At 38.1% G+C, this 23,244-nt stretch overlaps 1 protein-coding gene across 1 annotated transcript; it reads left to right on the top strand.

Annotated features, from left to right (window-relative positions):
- Nucleotides 1–13,802: 13,802 nt before the first annotated feature.
- LOC127690000 (olfactory receptor 8D2-like) lies at nucleotides 13,803–14,738 on the top strand. Its single transcript, XM_052189569.1, has one exon. The coding sequence runs from the start codon at nucleotides 13,803–13,805 to the stop codon at nucleotides 14,736–14,738; it is 936 nt and encodes a 311-aa protein (XP_052045529.1).
- The last annotated feature ends 8,506 nt before the right edge of the window (nucleotides 14,739–23,244 follow it).

Here is a 23,244-nt window from a genome sequence, read left to right as displayed (position 1 = left end):
TTAACCATTCTGACTGGTGTAAGATGAAATCTTAGGGTTGTTTTGATTTGCATTTCCCTAATGACTAATGAAGTTGAGCATTTTTTAAGATGCTTCTCCGCCATCCGAAGTTCTTCAGGTGAGAATTCTTTGTTTAACTCTGTACCCCATTTTTTAATAGGGTTGTTTGGTTTTCTGGAGTCTAACTTCTTGAGTTCTTTATATATATTGGATATTAGCCCTCTATCTGATGTAGGATTGGTGAAGATCTTTTCCCAATTTGTTGGTTGCTGATTTGTCCTCTTGATGGTGTCCTTTGCCTTACAGAAACTTTGTAATTTTATGAGGTCCCATTTGTCAATTCTTGCTCTTAGAGCATACGCTATTGGTGTTCTGTTCAGAAACTTTCTCCCTGTACCGATGTCCTCAAGGGTCTTCCCCAGTTTTTTTTCTATTAGCTTCAGAGTGTCTGGCTTTATGTGGAGGTCCTTGATCCATTTGGATTTGAGCTTAGTACAAGGAGACAAGGATGGATCAATTCGCATTCTTCTGCATGCTGACCTCCAGTTGAACCAGCACCATTTGTTGAAAAGGCTATCTTTTTTCCATTGGATGTTTTCAGCCTCTTTGTCGAGGATCAAGTGGCCATAGGTGTGTGGGTTCATTTCTGAATCTTCAATCCTGTTCCATTGATCCTCCTGCCTGTCACTGTACCAATACCATGCAGTTTTTAACACTATTGCTCTGTAGTATTGCTTGAGGTCAGGGATACTGATTCCCCCAGATTTCCTTTTGTTGCTGAGAATAGTTTTAGCTATCCTGGGTTTTTTGTTGTTCCAGATGAATTTGATAATTGCTCTTTCTAACTCTGTGAAGAATTGAGTTGGGATTTTGATGGGTATTGCATTGAATCTGTATAGTGCTTTAGGCAAAATGGCCATTTTAACTATATTGATTCTGCCGATCCATGAGCATGGGAGGTTTTCCCATTTTTTGAGGTCTTCTTCCATTTCCTTCTTCAGAGTCTTGAAGTTCTTGTCATACAGATCTTTCACATGTTTGGTAAGAGTCACCCCAAGATACTTTATACTGTTTGTGGCTATTGTGAAGGGGGTCATTTCCCTAATTTCTTTCTCAGCCTGCTTATCCTTTGAGTATAGGAAGGCCACTGATTTGCTTGAGTTGACTTTATAACCTGCCACTTTGCTGAAGTTGTTTATCAGCTGTAGGAGCTCTCTAGTGGAGTTCTTTGGGTCACTTAGGTAGACGATCATGTCGTCTGCAAATAATGATAGTTTGACTTCTTCCTTTCCAATTTGTATCCCTTTGATCTCCTTATGTTGTCGAATTGCCCGAGCTAGTACCTCAAGTACAATATTGAAAAGATAAGGAGAAAGGGGGCAGCCTTGTCTGGTCCCTGATTTCAGTGGGATTGCTTCAAGTTTCTCTCCATTTAGTTTGATGCTGGCTACCGGTTTGCTGTATATTGCTTTTACTATGTTTAGGTATGGGCCTTGAATTCCTGTTCTCTCCAAGACTTTAAGCATGAAGGGATGCTGAATTTTGTCAAATGCTTTTTCAGCATCCAATGAGATGACCATGTGGTTTTGTTCTTTGAATTTGTTTATGTAGTGGATTGTATTGATGGATTTCCGTATATTGAACCAACCCTGCATTCCCGGGATAAAGCCTACTTGATCATGGTGGATGATCGTTTTGATGTGTTCTTGGATTCGGTTGGCAAGAATTTTATTGAGTATTTTTGCATCGATGTTCATAAGGGAAATTGGTCTGAAGTTCTCTTTCTTTGTTGGATCTTTGTGTGGCTTTGGTATCAGCGTAATTGTGGCTTCGTAGAAGGAATTGGGTAGTGTTCCTTCTGTTTCTATTTTGTGGAATAGTTTGAAGAGTATTGGTGTTAACTCTTCTTTGAAGGTCTGGTAGAATTCTGCACTGAAGCCATCTGGTCCTGTGCTTTTTTTGGTTGGAAGACTTTCTATGACTCCTTCTATTTCTTTAGGCCTTATGGGACTGTTTAGATGGTCTAGTTGGTCCTGATTTAATTTTGGTATTTGGTATCTGTCAAGGAAATTGTCCATTTCCTCCAGATTCTCCAGTTGTGTTGAGTATAGGCTCTTGTAGTAGGATCTGATGATTTTTTGGATTTCCTCAGTTTCCGTTGTTATATCTCCCTTTTCATTTCTAAGTTTGGAGACATTCTTTTATCAGAGATAAAGAACACACAAAAGGAGGTAGATTTGAGTCATAGTAGTTTCTATGTGAAACACCAGCTTCTGCTTAGAGAGGGGATCTGAGAGAAGGGGTGACTGGAAGCTCTGAACACAAACCACTTAAATTTAAATTCTGTGTCCAAGCTGGCTGCTATGTTCTGCTCAGGACAGCCTTTTGAAGGCCTTCTCTATTCTCTAAGCAGGTTTTCTTTTGCTATTTAAGAAAATAAACTCTGATAGCTTATCCCTTGTACACCATAAGCCCAGTCTTTTAGTTTACATATCAACCCAGTACATGTTCCTGTTTAATTATCCTATGAAGCAGCTTCCTCCTACCCCAGCACCTTAATTCATAAGAAAGAACAAGCAATTTTTTTGTTTGTTTTATATTTCTTAAAACTTAAAATCTTGGCTCTTATTATGGTATAAACCCAAACTAAGAACAATTTTTATACATTGGAGTTCATTGTAATTAGGCCGTACTTCAACGTCCCTTACATCACCAAAGGACTTTACCTCCATAGTAGCTAAGCTAAGAGTTTATAGTTCTGTTGCACCAAGAAATAATCATAAGCAAAATTACTTGGATACAGATTTCCTGGTATAGTCAAAGCTATTTGACTTGAGTGATTGTCATCATTCTCAGCCCACAGGGAACAGGTTACATTCATTTAAGAATGTGTGTATTAAATGGTCTATCCATGAAGTCATTTATCAACTGTTTCAATGGACAATGGTTCTGCTTCGACGCTGACACATACATTAAGGGTAAGATTCAGGTTCATTAGCTGTGATGGTATTGAAAAGCATTCATCTCAGAAAAAGAGTAACTAATAAGGTCACTTTCTTCAAAATTGACACAATAATTATAAATATCAAGCAAACATTTAGTCTCACTCTTCGATGTTCTCTTAAAAGCCACCTCCCAAATTAATTGTCTATGTTTCTTTTGACTGTATAAATAATTTTGAAATATGTAAGCTGTTCTGAAAACTATACTATAGTGTAAAAACAATGCTACTAATAGAGAGGTTGAGCTAGGAAAAGCAAGAATTCAAGACCATTATGTGGTACAGAGCAAGACACTGTCACATACAAACAAGCAGAAAGTATATGTGGATTGTAGAATATTGGACCTACTTCTCCAATTAACAAATTAGAGAGACCACTGGGTAAGCTCCAACAAATTTCTAATTCCTCATATTTTTGAATTTCAATAAAAATATGTTAGCAAAATTAGAATATATTGCTAATATTAATTTTCATATTAAGAGATATTAAGGAAAATTAATTGTTACTTCTTGTTACTTTGGTTCTTAGAGGTGGAATTATGTTTGTATGGTTTTGTTGAAAGATTATTTTCTTGCTTTTCCTAGGGTGTAGTTTCCTTCCTTGTGTTGGTGTTTTCCATCTATTATTGTTTGTAGGGATGGATTTGTAGAAAGATATTGTGTAAATTTGTTTTTGTCTTGGAATATCTTGTTTTCTCCATCTATGATAATTAGGAATTTTGTTGTGTATAGTAGTCTGGGCTGTCATTTGAATTTTCTTAAGGTCTGTATGACATCTGCCCAGGATTTTCTATCTTTCACAGTCTCTGCTGAGAAGTCTGATGTAATTATGATAGGCCTGCCTTTATATGTTACTTGACCATTTTCCCTTACTGCTTTTAACATTCTTTGTTTTGTACATTTTGATCATAATGTGATGAGAGGAATTTCTTCTCTGGTCCAGTCGATTTAGATTTATGTAGCCTTCTTGTATGTTCATGGGCATCTCTGTCTTTAGGGAAGTTTTCTTCTATAATTTTGTTGAAGATATTTACTGGCCCTTTAATTTGGGAAGCTTCACTCTCTCTTATACCTATCAACCTTAGGTTTGGTCTTCTCATTGTGTCCTGGATTTCCTAGACATTTTGGCTTAGGAACTTTTTGCTTTTTGTGTTTTCTTTGACTGTTGTGCCAATGTTTTCTATGGTATCTTCTGCACCTGAGACTCTCTCTTCTTCTCTTGTATTCTGCTTGCATCTATGACTCTTGATCTCTTTTCTAGGTTTTCTAGCTCCAGGGCTATCTCATTGTGTGATTTCTTTATTGTTTCTAGTTCCATTTTTAGATCCTGGATGGTTTTGTTCATTTCGTTCACCTGTTTGATTTTGTTTTTTTGCAATTCTTTAAGAGACTTTTGAATTTCCTCTTTCAGGGCTTCTAGCTATTTACCTGTCTTCACTGGTATTTCTTTAAGGGATTTATTTATGCCCTTCTTAAAGTCTTTTATCATCACCATGAGAAGTGATTTTTAGATCCAAATTTTGCTTTTCTGGTGTGATGGTATATCCAGGACTTGCTATGGTGGAAGAATTGGGTTCAGATGATGCCAAGTAGCCTTGCTTTCTGTTGCTTATGTACTTATGCTTGCCTCCTGCCATCTGCTTTTCTCTAATCTACCTACCCTGACTATATCTGACTGGATCCTGTCCTTCCTGTGATCCTGTTTGTGTCAAAACTTCTCAGAGTCAAGCCGTTTCTGTGATTCTGGGATTCTGGGATCCTGTGATCCTGATATCCTGGGTGTGTCTGAGCTTCTGGGAGTCAATCTGCCTCTGGGATCCTGAGATCCTGGTGTGAAAAAGCTCCTGGGATCATGGAATCCAGGGGTCATGGGATCTTGTGATCCTGGGCATGTAACAGCATATGGGAGTGGAGGTTCCTATGAGTGTTATGGGACGGGCTGTGGAGTTTATACCCAATATCTGCTCAGGGCACTGGACCAGAAGGAACCGTGTCACTAGTCTGATGGTGTTCCTGCGTGCCTGGGTCCTGCTGCTCCCAGGTACTCCCAGTGGACAAATGTGTCCTCTTAACCTCTGATCCTCTGACCCTGAGGGTGTTAGAGCACCTGGGAGTGGATCATCCTTTGGGTGTTGTGGTACTGGCTGTGGAGTTTGTGCCCAAGGTCTGCCAAGCAAATTTTTTAACTTTTCAAAAGAATTCAGATATCTGCTGGGATTTGTTAAGCACAGATAGTCTAGCTAGGTGGAAGTCCATCCTGAACTTATCACTGCTACCACACCTGGTCCTAACCCCAATCTGTCCTAGGCTGACCCTGACTGAACTCAGAAATCGGTCTGCCTTTGTAAGCATAAACAAAAAACTTATCTGGATGGTATCTCCTGCAATTACCACTCCATAAAAGTCTTTATCTTCTTCCTTAGTATCTTTCTGACAAGTTAGCTCATAGCTCAGGTACTTTTGATGGTTTAGATTCCTGGAGCATCTCAAATAATTTGCATTCTTATTTTTTGAAAAATTATGTATTTTTGAACCCATGATTTTAGAGGTCTTTTCCACAGCCTTAAGGACTGTACTGCAGGTCCCAACATTTACAATTTTGCTGAGATATTAGCCACACCTTCACTTCACATTCTCATGGTGTCTCTGATCATCATGGAGTCATTAACATTAACAGGGAGGACATTACTTGATGGAAGAATATAATATAATAATAATAATAATAATAATAATAATAAATTATTATTATTATTGTTGTTGTTGTTGTTATTATTATTAAACAAGCCTAAGGTCCACAGCAGCCATCAACACTCCCAGGGACAGCAACCATGTCCTTTCATCCCTATCAAAGCTATGATGAACCCATTTCAATAATACAAAATATTGCTAGAAATTAAGATATGTGGACAACAATTACAAAAATAAATGAAACAATTCTATTATTCACAATATGTACTTTACAGACAAGGTTTTTGTGGATAGTAGCAGCCAACTTTTACGCTAAAAGAGCTATGTACTAGTATAAATGATAAGAGTAAAACTATAGAGCAAACAAACAATACAATAAAAGAGTAAATTAGAATGTATTTGGAACAATGACACAGAAATTCTGTCTGCTGAATCCTGGGACTAAAGGTGTATATTACCTCACCTGGATTTTCTTTCCCCTAGAACTTGCTCTGCCCCATGCTACCCTTGAACTAAGAGATCTGCTTGGATTTATCTCCTTGGGATTAAAGGTGTATAGCACCATGCCTGGATCTAAGTTTTCATGGCTATTGTTCTTCAAGAAGAACTCAAAATTTTAATCTTTCAGCTTCAGTATATGGATCACAAGTGTGCCCTCCATTTCTCTATTATAGTTCTTTCCAGATTAAAATCCAAATTATTCCTTTTTCAAATTCAAATATAGCTTAGCTGGGCGGGATCTTGCCCTGAGATCATCACTCCCTTAATCTTTTTATTTCCTTGAACACAGGATTCAGTTCCATTTGACTTCCTGGTCCCCGTTTATTAGTACTTGAATCATACAATTTGTATTTGTTTTTTCATTTTAAGCCTGCTATGCTTATCAGAATGAGACTAAACTAGAGAGCAATGTCTCTGCTGGGCTTTTGCGACTTCCTTTGTCAATGCAACTGATATAAATCTCTTTACTTTTACCTCAGACACTTCAGACAATGGCAATAAAAGAGTCACATGGTTCACAAAAACAGTCTCTGTGCCACATACTGAAATTTTTTCTCCACTGGAACTTCTTGGGCAAGGTCCGCACAGATCAAATCTCTCTCTGCAACAAAGTCTTTCATATTCCTACTAGAATATTCAATTAAGCTCCATTTAGAGCATTCCATTGCTTTACAAATTCACATTCTAAACATAAGCAAGGTCATGCTTATCATAGGAATACTCCAGTCCCTGGTACCAACTTCTGTCTTAGTTAGGGTTTTACTCCTGTGAACAGAAACCATGAGCAAAAAAACTTCTATACAGACAAAACTAATTGAGGCTGGCTTGCATACAGCGTCAGAGGTTCAGTCCATTACAAGGTATGAGGATGGCAGTGTCCAGGCACACTTGCTACAGGAGTAGCTGAGAGTCCTACCTCTTTATTTGAAAGCTACTAGGACACATGCTCCACCATGTTCATAGCAGCCCTATTGATAATAGTCAGAAGTTGGAAAGAACCCATTTGTCCCTCAATAGCAGAATGGATACAGAAAATGTGGTATACATACACAATGGAGTACTATTCAGCCATTAAACATAATGAATTCATGAAATTCTTAGAGAGATGGATGGAACTGGAGAATATCATCTTGCGTGAGGTAACCCAACCACAAAAGAACACTCACGGTATGCACTCACTGATAAGTGGATATTAACCTAGAAACATGGAATACCCAAGGCACAATTCACATATGCCCAAGTTATAGGAAGAGCAAAGTATGGATCCTTGGGTCCTTTGTAGAAAAGGAAAAACAAATACCTACAGAAGGAGATACAAAGAGAAAAGGTTGAACAGAGTCTGAGGGAAAGGCCCTCCAGAGACCACCCCAACCAGGGATGCATCCTATATACAGTTACAAAACCCAGACACTATTGTGGATGCCCACAAGTGCTGTCTGACTGGAGCCAGATATAGCTATCACCAGGGAGGGTCTCCTACTGCATGACAAATACAGAGGGGTACACTTTCAGCCAGCCATTAAAGTGAGCCCTCCCAGTGGGGGAGCTAGAGAAAGAACCAAAGGAGCTGAAGGGATTTGCAGCATCACAGGAGGAACAACAGTATGAGTCACCCAGTTCTCCAGGAGCCCAGGGACAAAACCATCAATCAAAGAGTACACATGGAGTTACCCATGGCTCCAGACACATCAGCAGCAGAGGACAGTCTTGTTAGACATCAAAGGAAGGAGAGGCCCTTGGTCCTGGAAAGACTTGATACTGTAGTGTAGAGGAATACCAGGACAGGGAAGCAGGGTAGGATTGACTGGGGAAGGGGAGAAATGGCTTATGGGATTTTCAGGGGAGGGGAGAATCAGGGAAGGAGACAATATTTGAATTGTAAAGAAAAATATACCTAATTTAAAAAAAGAAAGCTACTAGGAAAAGACTAGCTTTTATAAGGTACCCACATACCCACATTTACAGTAATTCACATGCCATTCCCTGGGCCAAGCATTTTCAAACTACCATACATGGTTAGCAGCACATACAAGATCTGAGCAAGATAGAGCCATAGCAAATCCTAGAATAGAGAGGGCAGTTTAAGACAAACTTCTACCCCTACCAATAGAGCTATTAGAAATTGTTAACTGTGTTCTTTCCAGTTTCTGACTATTATTAATAAGGCTGCTATGAACATAACAGAGGAATGGATACAGAAACTGTGGTATATATACACAATGGAGTACTATTCAGCAATTAAAAATTTTTTAGGCAAATGAATGGAACTGGAAAATATCATCCTAAGCGAGGTAACGCAATCACAAAAGAATACACATGGAATGCAGTCATTGATACGTGGATATCAATTAGCTCTGAAGCTCTGAATACTGAAGATACAATTAACATATCAAATTATTCCCATAAAGAAGGAAGAAGAGGGCTCTAATCCTGGAAACGCTTGATCCAGCATTGTAGGGGAGTACCAGGACAGAGAAAAGGGAGGGGGAAAGATAGGAGAATGGATGGAGAGAAAAGAACTTATGGGACATATTGCGGGGGGACTGGGAAAGGGGAAAGTTTTTAGAATGTAAACAAAGAATATAGAAAAAATTAAAAAAACGAAATTGTGGGAAATCATTTGAAATGTAAATAAATTATATCGAATAAAAATAAATAAAAAAACAACAACAAAAAAGAAATTGTTAACTATTAGGGAGGCAGAAACAGTTATTTCTAAGAAAATAACCCGAGTAAGTCAGTCATATCAATGGAAGAGAACACATACAAGGATATTTGAGCATTGCCAATTAGTCTGGAAGCCAAATGAACACTCAAATGAACAAACAAATGAATCAAAAATAAAAATGACACAAAATGAAGTACGTAGAAAATGAGTAGTTGATCTGCGTAGGATCTTTTTGGGGTGAACATGATCAAAATTAGTCTCAAAGAACTAATGTGTAGGGAAATGAAGGAAGAATGCATCTTGGGGGCAAGGAAGGAGGAAGGGAGGAGGGGGAATAGACTGGTAGGAGGATGGAGTGAAAATTAAATTTGTGATATAATATATGACTAAATAAATAAATAAAGTAAGTAAGTAAGCAAGTAAGCAAATAAAACCTTTAAATCTAATTAGATAATGTATGCCTTACTAGGTAAGGAGGATCACAATTAGTCGAGTTTGGTTAATAGTAAAACCATGGTTTAGAATATGTTTTGTTAAGAACATATTTCAAGAAAATATAATAAAGGGATACAAGTACCACGATTTCACATTATTTGAGTTGCTAATAGTTTTACAGAATGTTCAGAATTATGTGATTCTAGGTCATTGAGCAGAAAGTTGGGATTTGAACACATAGCATAAACTAATTAATTACTGATGTAAGTCTTTTTGCACAGTAAAGATGTTTTAATTACATTTAGTCTTTTAACAGTAGTAGGAGAGGAACTATGTATCTTTATAGACTTTGAAGTAGAAAATATATAGACTAGTGAATAAGAATATATAATTACTCCCCCAGAGAACAAATGACATCTACTAGAGTGGGGCTTAGACATCAAAAGAAAAATAATTATGATGTAATTTTTAAATTCTAGAGTATTATAGAACGATAGCATGGGTTTATTATAAAGTTTTGTGAACTATGGAATCCCTGAGGTAGTGAAAAATGGCTTAATTTGTTTTCTTCATTAATTGTGTATAACAAATAGGCCAAATCTTTTGGGAGTTTGTATACCTTTGGGAATGAATTACTTCTGTATTTCGAAGACCTTTTGCAAAATTTCCAAATAATATAAGATCCCAGTGTTTCAAGCAAACAACTTAAGGTAGGTAGATTCCAAAATTTTAGAACTTGAATAAGTATTGGATGTTATCTGATGATTAGTTTTCAAATGGTCTTAACAATATGTAGTTTGTCAATATTGTAGATCCATCTTCCCAACTATAATATTAGTTGGGAAGATGGATAAATAAAAACTTAATATACATATTAAGTTTTTAAAAATATTTTAAAACATACATTGACTTTTTTAATTCTCTAAAGGAATCCAATACAATGCATTTACCACTGAGGAAATTAATATGTAGTTAGTATGACTAACCTGAAATCACTGACAATTTGATACACTTTGGGATAGTACCACAGTGTCATTGAAATTCTTATCCCTATGCTGTAGTATTTGTTTTTATGATTATATTCACTTACTTTTTGCATGATTTAAACCAAAACCATTGCATAAAAGACCAACTGTTGGACAAATAACATAGAAAAGTTCAAATATGGATTTAAAATATTCTCACTTGCTCATTGTCTTCCTAAACACACATTTTACTAGTAATATGTTTAAAGATTAGGGATTTATAGAAAATATCTTCATAGTTTATGTTAAAAAGAGAAGCAAAATATCAACATTTATTTTTATTTTAGACATACATGTATTTCATGTGCCTCTCTCTCTGTATATGTGTGTGTGTGTATGTATGTCTGTGTCTGTATGTGTATACATATATGTGTGTGTGTGTGTGTGTGTGTACTTGCATGTGTGTGTGGGGGGGATGTTTAAATGCTGATCATTTCATGGGTAACCTAAAAGATCTTATGAGCATCTGTAATCTTACTTATTGAGTAACCATTTACCTTTCTTGGATAGTCCTGCATGCATATCAAGAATGGCAGCAACAACTGTTTTATCTGATACTGTTGTATATCATACAGAAGGTGAAATAATTGAAATAACTGTAGATGCTAAAGATAGGGGGCAAAAATGAATATCTCAGTGCAGCCTACAGATAGCACATGACTATGCAATTGAAAGTTGCTGGTTTTCAATTTTGTGGTATATAATATTTAATTTTAAGTCAAATTTGCATATATAATATATAATTTTTGTTCATCCGTGACTTTTATAATGGATTACTTTGGTAGGAAACTTAAACATTGTGTCAGGTGCTCTTGCCTCTTTGAAATAACCATATCAATACACATTCATATAAATTAGTTTTACATGAACTATATGGAAAAACTTATGTGTTTTGCAACATGTGTAAATTTTGTATTATCTAGATAACTTTGTGGTTTGAGGAATTTTGAATTTTAAGTTAATTTTGTAGCAACCATTTCTTGCTGTGAAAGTACTCTTACTGCGATTCTCAGCTAGGCTTAATGGCTTTTACATGTCTTCCTTTTTGTGCCCCCCCCCCACTTTTTGATCTCTTCCTATATGAATTAAACGTATGTCCTAAGAAAGCACTAAGAGGGGACACGTGTAGATTGATAAGACACTACATCTTAATACTCAAATATTATAATCCCCATTTTAGTTTTATACAGTTATGATATTGTTAAAGCTCACCAAATAAGCATCTGCAGATAATTGAAATATTCATGATTATCTCCTATTGGGCTCTGCCAAACACATGATAATGGGGCTCATTTGCTTCAACAGATTAACAATTTAAAGCCCCCAAACATCTGTAGTATATCTAGACAATTATTCCTTAGTTCACTCAGTTATTTTTGGACCTACTCAAAACTGGAACTTGCTATGTTTCACTAACAGTTGTATGCCTCTTTCTACTGTGCTGCATGGTGTGATGAGTTTCTATCTGTGAAAATTAAGTCAGTCTGATTCATATGGTTAACTGATCAAGTTCAGTGCATCCACCTGTTGGTGCCCCAATTTCCCAGTCACTTTTTAAGGGTCTCACACCTTAGTACTTTGTAACTTTCCCTTTGAGTCTGACCTATTTCATTTTGTTTGTGGGACAGTTCATTGCTATGTATCCAGAGGAGAAGATAACCCTCCTTATCTAATATTTTTGGGATTAAGATTCATTACTTTATTCTTGGTGGTCATATCATGTTATATACTTTGCAATAATATCTCATCAAATCTATTCTTAAAGACACAGATATGCTGAATATTCTTAAAATGTTGAAGAAGACACTCACAAAAATATATTGAAATTCTATACCTTGATTGATTCTTAACCATGTATGTCATACAAAAGAAAAGTAGTTTATTTCATTGTGTGCATTAATCTTTTCAAAATTATTTTTGCTTTTGTTTTTGGAAAACGATATATATAATCTAAAACCATATCGATTTCCAGACTCTATATACATCTCTCTGTCATAACATTAGGAACAATTTAAAATTATTATGATAATTTTTTATGCATGGGTCTTTTGTCCAAATGTGAATCAGTGAATCATGTGTATGTTGGTACCTGCGGAGGCCAGAGGACAATGTCTGAAACTCTGGAACTGAAGTTATAAAAGGTTTTCAGCTGGCAGGTAGTTACTAGGACAGGAACCTCATGTTTCTTGATGGAAAAGTAGTTGGGGGTCTTAAATGCTGGGCCATTGCAGCAGCCTAGAGGGAATGCTTGAATATAAAATTACTCAAGGAATTATTAACATTAGCTTTTAAGAAGCATGTATTCCAATTCCGCTTGTATTTTAGGAAACACTAAATACACATAAAAGAAATTTTGCATTTGAAAGAAAAGTAAGTCATTGGCTTCAAATGGTACAAGGAAAGGAAGTCCTTGAAAAAAAAAAACCTTGATTTATTGGAGGTACAGATATAACATCTGGAAGTCAGATGTAATTTGCTCTTTCACAGATCTAGTTGGTCTCAGCTATAATTTATGGCTAGAATGTAGCACCATATTCTCTTTCTGCTTCCATACCTACCTAGCCAAAGAATGTCCTAACCCAGTCTAGCCTTCCATTCTAAGAAAAGATATAGAAGATTGCAAATCTAGGGTCAATAGAACCATTATCATATCCTTTCATTTACACCGAGAATCTTCTTTATTTAAGTGCCTGTGCTCCCAGATTAGAGACTATAATGTTGATTCATATAATACACTGAGAAATTGAAACAGATTATCTGAGTTATAATGCAAGTTACAATTTCATAAAGCTGATGGTTCCTTTGACAAGTACCCAGGGGAAAAGGGTAAGTAGTTTTATTCTAATGATACAATAATAATTAAGTCTGAGTTTGTGCTTAATTTTAATTTGCAGTACTTACAGATATAAATTTTATGAACAAAATGACAAAACATAGCTTAAAGTAGTCAATAAAGTGGGTGCAAACAAGACTATTAAATTTAGTCTTTGTCCAAAAGCTTTCAAACCCCATGAGGCATCAAACCTGAACAAAGAATTATGGACAACTAAGGAATGCTGAACGTGGGAGACATAGTCTTGCCTAAAGAAGAGTATAATGATTGCTTATGCAATGTTAAAGGTCAACTCTGAAAATTTACATACAAGTAACATGATACAGACTGAGAAGTTGCAATAAGAACCATATATATACCCATATATATGCATGTAACAAAAATTAATGAAAAAGGATAGTGATTTTGTGGTAGAGCAAAGAGAAGTATACAGGAGGGCTTTAGGAGAAGAAATGGAAAAGGATCCAGGTCATTATATTATAATTTCAAAAACTAACAGAAGTAATTTTTGAAAAGATCTATGGAGTAGACAAATAAATGGGAGAAATCAGACTTCTTTCAGAGGTGGAATCCACCAACTGAGAATCCAAATATAAAACTAAAAACCAAGCATTTCCCTCCCTTTTCTTTATAGATAATATTTTATAAGAAATGACTACTATGAACCATTCTTCAGCGATTGACTTTATCCTCGAAGGACTAACAAAACGCCCAGAGCTTCAGCTCCCCCTGTTCCTCTTGTTTCTGGCAATATATGTGATCACAGTGGTGGGAAACTTGGGCATGATACTCTTAATCACCATTAGTTCTCAACTTCACTCTCCAATGTATTATTTTCTCAGTCACTTATCCTTCATTGACCTCTGCTATTCCTCGGTCATTACCCCGAAGATGTTGGTGAACTTTGTATGTGAGGAGAACACTATTTCCTTCTTGGAGTGCATGACTCAGCTCTACTTCTTCCTCATTTTTGTCATTGCCGAAGGCTACTTGCTGACAGCCATGGCCTATGACCGCTATGTTGCCATTTGCAGCCCACTGCTTTATAACATTGTCATGTCCCACAGGGTCTGTTCCATAATGATGGTTGTGGTATATTCACTGGGCTTCTTTGGGGCTACTGTCCATACAACCCGTATGACAATGTTGTCCTTCTGTGGGTCTCATATTGTCAGACACTATTTTTGTGATATTCTACCCTTGTTGACTCTGTCTTGCTCCAGCACTCATATTAATGAGGTACTGCTGTTTATTATTGGTGGAGTTAATACCCTAGCTCCTACACTGGCTGTCATCATCTCTTATGCCTTTATTCTAACTAGCATTCTTCGCATCCACTCCAATGAAGGGCGTTCTAAAGCATTTGGCACCTGTAGCTCCCACATTATGGCTGTGGGAATCTTCTTCGGGTCTATAACCTTCATGTATTTCAAGCCACCTTCCAGCAATAACATGGAACAGGAGAAAGTGTCCTCAGTGTTCTACACCACAGTGATCCCTATGCTAAATCCCCTCATATACAGCCTGCGAAACAAGGATGTAAAGAATGCACTGAAAAAGATGTTTGGGAGAAGGCAGTTATCCTAGCAAATTGAGAGAAATCATCAATGAAACATTAGACACTCTCATAGGTTCTTTGCATGCTTACTTTCCTCCAGAGAAAATAGTTGTCTCTTTCTGAGAAATTATTATATTACCTTTGGGAATATCTGGTACATTTTTGTAAATTACCAACCAATATAGCTTTGTGATAGATAATGTAATCTATGTAAATATTTAAGAGTAATTGAAATTCATGAAAGATGACAGCCTTTAAATATGAAAATGTTCTGCTTATAATAAAACTCTATCATTAGACGGGCAGTAAAGATAGCAAACTATGTTTGAAGAAATCTCTTCTTGCATGTTGACCACATGATCTAATTCATACACATATTTTCCCATTATGGCCATAAGACAGAAACTGGAGTGATGCAGGCACACAACAAGGCATTCCAGAACCTGCAAGAATCTGAGAACGATTTGAATCTACTCTTATAACAATTAGAAGTAGAGCAGTGCCATCCAAGTATCATTTTTGGGCCAGATAAATTCAATTTTAAATATCTGTGTGGAGTTGTATGTTAATAAACTTCTCTTACTTTAAGCCACTGCATTTAGGGAAATCATTACAAGAATTCTAAAATAAATCAAAACAATGTACAAGGCAATGCCTATTTTTCATTAGCTTATTTTTTTGTTTATAATTCCTCTTTTAATTAATTTAGTAATATTTTTTTATTTACATTTCAAATGATTTCCCCTTTTCTAGCCCCCCACTCCCCGAAAGTCCCATAAGCCCCCTTTTCTCCCCCTGTCCTCCTACCCACCCCTTCTCACTTCCCCGTTCTGGTTTTGCCCTATACTTCTTCACTGAGTCTTTCTAGAACAAGGGGCCACTCCTCCTTTCTTCTTGTACCTCATTTGATGTATGGATTATGTTTGGGGTATTCCAATTTTCTAGGTTAATATCCACTTATTAGTGAGTGCATACCATGAGTCACCTTTTGAGTCTGGGTTACCTCACTTAGTATGATGTTTTCTAGCTCCATCCATTTGCCTAAGAATTTCATGAATTCATTGTTTCTAATGGCTGAATAGTACTCCATTGTGTAGATATACCACATTTTTTGCACCCACTCTTCTGTTGAGGGATACCTGGGTTCTTTCCAGCATCTGGCAATTATAAATAGGGCTGCTATGAACATAGCAGAGCATGTATCCTTATTACATGGTGGGCAATCCTCTGGGTATATGCCCAGGAGTGGTATAGCAGGATCTTCTGGAAGTGAGGTGCCCAGTTTTCGGAGGAACCGCCAGACTGATTTCCAGAGTGGTTGTAGCAATTTTCAACCCTACCAGCAGTGGAGGAGTGTTCCTCTTTCTCCACATCCTCTCTAACACCTGCTGTCTCCTGAATTTTTAATCTTAGCCATTCTGACTGGCATAAGGTGAAATCTCAGGGTTGTTTTGATTTGCATTTCCCTAATGACTAATGAAGTTGAGCATTTTTTAAGATGCTTCTCCGCCATCCGAAGTTCTTCAGGTGAGAATTCCCTGTTTAACTCTGTACCCCATTTTTTAATAGGGTTGTTTGGTTTTCTGTAGTCTAACTTATTAAGTTCTTTATATATATTGGATATTAGCCCTCTATCTGATGTAGGATTGGTGAAGATCTTTTCCCAATTTGTTGGTTGCCGATTTGTCCGTTTGATGGTGTCCTTTGCCTTACAGAAACTTTGTAATTTTATGAGGTCCCATTTGTCAATTCTTGATCTTAGAGCATACGCTATTGGTGTTCTGTTCAGAAATTTTCTCCCCGTACCAATGTCCTCAAGGGTCTTCCCCAGTTTCTTTTCTATTAGCTTCAGAGTGTCTGGCTTTATGTGGAGGTCCTTGATCCATTTGGATTTGAGCTTAGTACAAGGCGATAAAGATGGATCAATTCGCATTGTTCTGCATGCTGACCTCCAGTTGAACCAGCACCATTTGTTGAAAAGGCTATCTTTTTTCCATTGGATGTTTCAGCCCCTTTGTCGAGGATCAAGTGGCCATAGGTGTGTGGGTTCATTTCTGGATCTTCAATCCTGTTCCATTAATCTGCCTGCCTGTCACTGTACCAATACCATGCAGTTTTTAACACTATTGCTCTGTAGTATTGCTTGAGGTCAGGGATACTGATTCCCCCAGAATTTCTTTTGTTGCTGAGAATAGTTTTAGCTATCCTGGGTTTTTTGTTATTCCAGATGAATTTGTTAATTGCTTTTTCTAACTCTGTGAAGAATTGAGTTGGGATTTTGATGGGTATTGCATTGAATCTGTATATTGCTTTTGGCAAAATGGCCATTTTAACTATATTGATTCTGGCGATCCATGAGCATGGGAGGTTTTCCCATTTTTTGAGGTCTTCTTCCATTTCCTTCTTCAGAGTCTTGAAGTTCTTGTTGTAAAGATCTTTCACATGTTTGGTAAGAGTCACCCTAAGATACTTTATACTGTTTGTGGCTATTGTGAAGGGGGTCATTTCCCTAATTTCTTTCTCAGCCTGCTTATCCTTTGAGTATAGGAAGGCCACTGATTTGCTTGAGTTGATTTTATAACCTGCCACTTTGCTGAAGTTGTTTATCAGCTGTAGGAATTCTCTAGTGGAGTTTATTGGGTCACTTAGTTAGACTATCATGTCATCTGCAAATAATGAGAGTTTGACTTCTTCCTTTCCAATTTGTATCCCTTTGACCTCCTTATGTTGTTGAATTGCCTGAGCTAGTACCTCAAGTACAATATTGAAAAGATAAGGAGAGAGGGGGCAGCCCTGTCTAGTCCCTGATTTTAGTGGGATTGTTTCAAGTTTCTCTCCATTTAGTTTGATGCTGGCTACCGGTTTGCTGTATATTGCTTTTACTATGTTTAGGTATGGGCCTTGAATTCCCGTTCTTTCCAAGACTTTAAGCATGAAAGGATGCTGAATTTTGTCAAATGCTTTTTCAGCATCCAATGAAATGACCATGTGTTTTTTTTCTTTGAGTTTGCTTATGTAGTGGATTGCATTGATGGATTTCCGTATATTAAACCAACCCTGCATTCCCGGGATAAAGCCTACTTGATCATGGTGGATGATCGTTTTGATGTGTTCTTGGATTCGGTTGGCAAGAATGTTATTGAGTATTTTTGCATCAATGTTCATAAGGGAAATTGGTCTGAAGTTCTCTTTCTTTTTTGGATCTTTGTGTGGCTTTGGTATCAGCGTAATTGTGGCTTCGTAGAAGGAATTGGGTAGTGTTCCTTCTGTTTCTATTTTGTGGAATAGTTTGAAGAGTATTGATGTTAACTCTTCTTTGAAGGTCTGATAGAATTCTGCATTGAAACCATCTGGTCCTGTGCTTTTTTTGGTTGGAAGACTTTCTATGACTCCTTCTATTTCTTTAGGCGTTATGGGACTGTTTAGATGATCTAGTTGGTCCTGATTTAATTTTGGTATTTGGTATCTGTCAAGGAAATTGTCCATTTCCTCCAGATTCTCCAGTTGTGTTGAGTACAGGCTCTTGTAGTAGGATCTGATGATTTTTTGGATTTCCTCAGTTTCCGTTATTATATCTCCCTTTTCATTTCTAAGTTTGTTAATTTGGATACTTTCTCTGTGCCCTTTGGTCAGTCTGGCTAAGGGTTTATCTATCTTCTTGATTTTCTCAAAGAACCAGCTCCTGGATTCGTTAATTCTTTGTAAGGTTCGCTTTGTTTCCAATTGATTGATTTCAGCCCTGAGTTTGATGATTTCCTGCCTTCTACTCCTCCTGGGTAAATTGGCTTCTTTTTGTTCCAGGACTTTCAGGTGTGTCATTAAGCTGCTAGTGTATGCTCTCTCCATTTTCTTTTTGGAGGCACTCAGGGCTATGAGTTTACCTCTTAGTACTGCTTTCATTGTGTCCCAAAAATTTGGGTATGTTGTGCCTTGATTTTCATTAAATTCTAAAAAGTCTCTGATTTCTTTCTTTATTTCTTCTTTGGTCAAGGTGTCATTGAGTAGAGTATTATTCAGCCTCCATGTGTATGTGGGCTTTCTGTTGTTTTTGTTGCTATTGAAAATCACTCTTACACCATAGTGATCTGATAGGAGGCATGGGATTAGTTCGATCATCTTATATTTGTTGAGGTCTGCCTTGTGTCCAATTATATGGTCGATTTTGGAGAAGGTACCATGAGGTGCTGAGAAAAAGGTATATTCTTTTGCTTTAGGGTGAAATGTTCTATAAATATCAGTCAAATCCAATTGGTCCAAAGCTTCAATTAGTTTTACTGTGTCTCTGTTTTGTTTCTGTTTTCCCGATCAGTCCATTGAGGAAAGTGGAGTGTTGAAGTCCCCCACATTTATTGTGTTAGATGCAATGTGTGCTTTGAGCTTTAGTAAAGTTTCTTTTACGAATGAGGGTGCCTTTGCATTTGGCGCATAGATGTTCAGAATTGAAAGTTCTTCTTGGTGGATTTTTCCTTTGACCAGCAAGAAGTGTCCTTCTGTGTCTCTTTTGATGACTTTAGGTTGAAAGTCAATTTTATCTGATATTAGAATGGCTACTCCTGCTCGTTTCCTGTGACCATTGGCTTGTAAGATTGTCCTCCAGCCTTTTATTCTAAGGTAGCTCTTATGTTTGACACTGAGGTGTGTCTCCTGTATACAGCAAATTGTAGGGTCCTGTTTCCTTATCCAGTCTGTTAGTCTATGTCTTTTTATTGGGGAATTGAGACCATTGATGTTAAGAGATATTAGGGAATAGTGATTATTACTTCCTGTCATTTTTGATGTTCTTTTTATATTTGAGTGGTTATCTTCTTTTGGGTTTGATGAAGGAAGGCAACTATCTTGCTTTTTCCAGGGTGTAGTTTCCCTCCTTGTATTGGAGTTTTCCTCCTATTATTCTTTGTAGAGCTGGGTTTGTGGAAAGATATTGTGTAAATTTGGTTTTGTCATGGAATATCTTGGTTTCTCCATCTATGGTGAATGAGAGTTTTGCTGGGTATAGTAGTCTTGGCTGACATTTGTGTTCTCTTAGAGTCTGCATGAGATCTGCCCAGGATCTTCTAGCTTTCATGGTCTCTGGTGAGAAGTCTGGTGTTATTCTGATAGGTCTTCCTTTATATGTTACTTGGCCTTTCTCTCTTACTGCCTTTAATATTCTTTCTTTGTTTAGTGCATTTGGGGTTTTGATTATTATGTGACAGGAGGTATTTCTGCTCAGGTCCAGTCTGTTTGGAGTTCTGTAGGCTTCTTGTATATTCATAGGCATCTCTCTCTTTAAGTTAGGAAAGTTTTCTTCCATAATTTTGTTGAAGATATTTGCTGGCCCTTTCTGTTGTAAATCTTCACTCTCATCTATACCTATAGTCATTAGGTTTGGTCTTCTCATTGTATCCTGGATTTCCTGGATGTTCTGGGATACAAGCTTTTTGCATTTTGTATTTTCTTTGACAGTTGAGTCAATGGTTTCTATGGTATCTTCGGCATCTGAGATTCTTTCTTCCATCTCTTGTATTCTGTTGTTTATATTTGCATCTATGGCCCCTGATTTCTTCTCAAAGTTTTCTATCTCCAAAGTTGTCTCCCTTTGTGATTTCTTAGTTGTTTCTACTTCTGTTTTTAGGTACAGGATGGTTTCACTCAGTTCCATCATTTTTTTGTCTGTGTTTTCCTGTAATTCTTTAAGAGATTTTTGTGTTTCCTCTTTCATGACTTCTGCCTGTTGACTCAAGTTCTCCTGCATTTCTTTAAGTTTTTTTTTTGCCTTTCTTCTTTATTGGCTTCTATCTCTTGGGCCTTATTCTCCTGCATTTCTTTAAGTGTTTTTTGTGTTTCCATTATACGGGTTTCTAGCTTATTCATGTTCCTCTGCATTTCTTTAAGAGATTCATTTATGTCCTTTTTGTGTTCTTCTAGCAGCATCATGAACAGTGATTTTAAATCCAAATCTTGTTTCTCTGGTGTGTTGGCATAACCAGGACTTGCTGATGTTGGAGAGTTTGGTTCAGATGCTGCCATATTGCCTAGATTTCTGTTAGTAGCGTTCCTGCGTTTGCCGTTTGCCATCTTCTTCTCTGGAGCTAATTGGTCTTGTCTCTGGCTGGTGTTTCAGCCTCCTGAGAGGCTCTAGGGCTATTTCTGCACCACTGGAGGGCAGGGTTTCCCCTGTTGCAGATTGCTAATGTGCTTTCCTCCTCTTGGGTGGCCTTGCAGCCCTAGTGTTCTTTGCCCCAGATTGTGTCTGTGAGCCAGAAGGTGCCCGTTTGCTCCTTCAGGGAGTGCTGAGGCTGTATGCTGTAGGGACCTATTCTGCGGTGCTGATCTCTCTGCTGGGCAGAGGAACTCCTAATCGGGTTGGTGCACTCAAGGCTAGCCTAGCTGCTCAGGCCCTGAGTCTAGGCAAAAGCCTGGCAGGCCAATGTCTGAGCAAAGTTCCCCTCAGCTGTGAGTGTTAATTGGGTCTGTCAGGTGGCTAGGATGGTGGAGTGTGCACGCTCCCTGAGAGTGCTGGGAGAGTCTGCTGGGCTAACAACCTCCTGGCCGGGTAGGCACACAGGTGGCCCACCGAGTAGCCCAGGGCCTGGGGGCAGTCCAGGGCCTGACCGTCTGAGACCCCTGCTATGTCCGCCTCAGGCTATGCCTGTTAGCTGGTTTGGTTTTGTCTGCTGGGTCCCTCTGGCTTCCCGTAGGCAAAATGGCGGTGGTGCACGCTGGCCTGGGCAAACAAGCTCCTGGCTGGGTCGGCACACAGATGGCCCACCGAGCAACCCAGGACCTCGGGCAGTCCAGGGCCTGACCGTCTGAGACCCCTGCTATGTCTGCCTCGGGTTATGCCTGTTAGCCAGTTTGGTTTTGCCTGCTAGGTCTCTTGGCTTCCCTTAGGCAAAATGGCGGTGGTGCACGCGCGCCGGCGGGGGGAGGGGGGGAACCTCCTGGCCGGGTTTGCACCCTGGTGGCCCCCTGATCAGCCCAGGGCCTGGGTGCAGGCCAACGCCCGTCGGGCTTAGACCCCCACGATGTTGGTCTCGGGTTTTATTTGCATACCTCAGTCTGATTTCTCTGGCGACCGAGAACCAATATGGAGGCCTCGTATCTGACTGGCAGGAGGCAGAGTTCTGGTGTGGCTTCTGTGTGGTGAAAGGCGCCTTAAATCCTCCGCTGCTCGCAGCCTGGCTGGCCAGCAATGGCCAGTGGTCGTGGGCGCAGGGTCTGCCTGGACCCTGTCTGCTTGGTTCTACTGCTGATGGCCCTTCCTCTGGACGAGCCGCTGCTGCTGCTGCTGCTGCTGCCGCCTCCGCTGCCGCCAAATTCATTCTTTCATTAGCTTATTATGAAGAGTAGTTTTTCTTGTATTCCATATCCTTGTATATGCTGTGCCCATGCAAAAAGAAATGCAGCAATTGAAGACATATCACTGATTATACAAGAAAATGGCATGGAAATGACAGATTTTGGGAAAAATATCATACTGTCCTCAAAATGAAACCAACCTTTTTACCAACATTTCTTTTATTGAGGTATCCTAAAATTACTCACTGAAATGCATTCCTCTGCAGAATTCTTCATATTTTCTTCTCATTATCTGTTGTTTTTAAGCTTTGTAATGTTTAACTTGAGTCATATATGCTGCCGTATGACACGGTCATCACATTGTGTTTACAATGAAAAAGTCTATATATGGTAGGGTTAAATTTAATCAGATTTCTTACAAATAAGAAGATATTTAATACTGAAGACACTTCCAAGGTACCCAGGAAAGGGAATATGTAAAATTCCTTCTTATGTTTAATAAACTACCATATTAAGCAAACATCCTGGAAGTGGAAGAGGATGCAAAAACATATGAGTCTGAGGGAAAGGAGAACTCGAAGGAGAAAGGTCACTAAAGGAATGGGATTGGCGCACATATGAACTTACGGAGACTCTGGCACCATGCTAGAGCCTGCAAGAGTCAGCAACAGATGCTGTTCTGTGCTGAAAGTGGACACATGCTACCATTCCTTACTCAGAATAATGTCCTATTGTTAACTTGTAAATGAAAATTTGATTTTGTCCAGTGGGTAAATAAACTATGATTAAGGGTAGACTGCATGTTCAATGGAAAATGAACTCAGTGACATCATCGAGTATTCCTCATCTCAAGTACTCAGGAACTCATTACCATGTGACTGAATCAGGCACATACATGCACATTCTCCCCAGACTGTTCTGTCAAGGATTTTTAAAATATATGTAACCTACAATTCATCTGCATATGTATTATGTCTTTCACTTTAATGTTTTTAATCAGATTCTTGAAAGTACAAGTGTGTCTGTGTGACTATTTCTTGTGATTTTGCTTGGGCATTGTTCATTCTTTAACTTTTGTTCTATTCTGATGTCTTAGACATTTTTTAATCTTATTTTATTTTATTTTATTATTATCTTTGAGAAGTGTGTTTGCATTCTAGTGAGCAATTTAAGAGCACTGACTGCTGTTCCAGAGGTCCTGAATTCAATTGCCAGCGAACACATGGCAACTCACCTATAATGGGAGCTAAGACT

This window comes from Apodemus sylvaticus, chromosome 7, assembly GCF_947179515.1.
Source record: "Apodemus sylvaticus chromosome 7, mApoSyl1.1, whole genome shotgun sequence".
NCBI lineage: Eukaryota > Metazoa > Chordata > Mammalia > Rodentia > Muridae > Apodemus > Apodemus sylvaticus.
This window is presented reverse-complemented; position numbering and strand designations above follow the sequence as displayed.

What these genes read in the sequence shown, in the direction of transcription:
- LOC127690000 (XM_052189569.1), top strand. Translation starts at nt 13,803, where the DNA reads ATGACTACTATGAACCATTCTTCAGCGATTGACTTTATCCTCGAAGGA.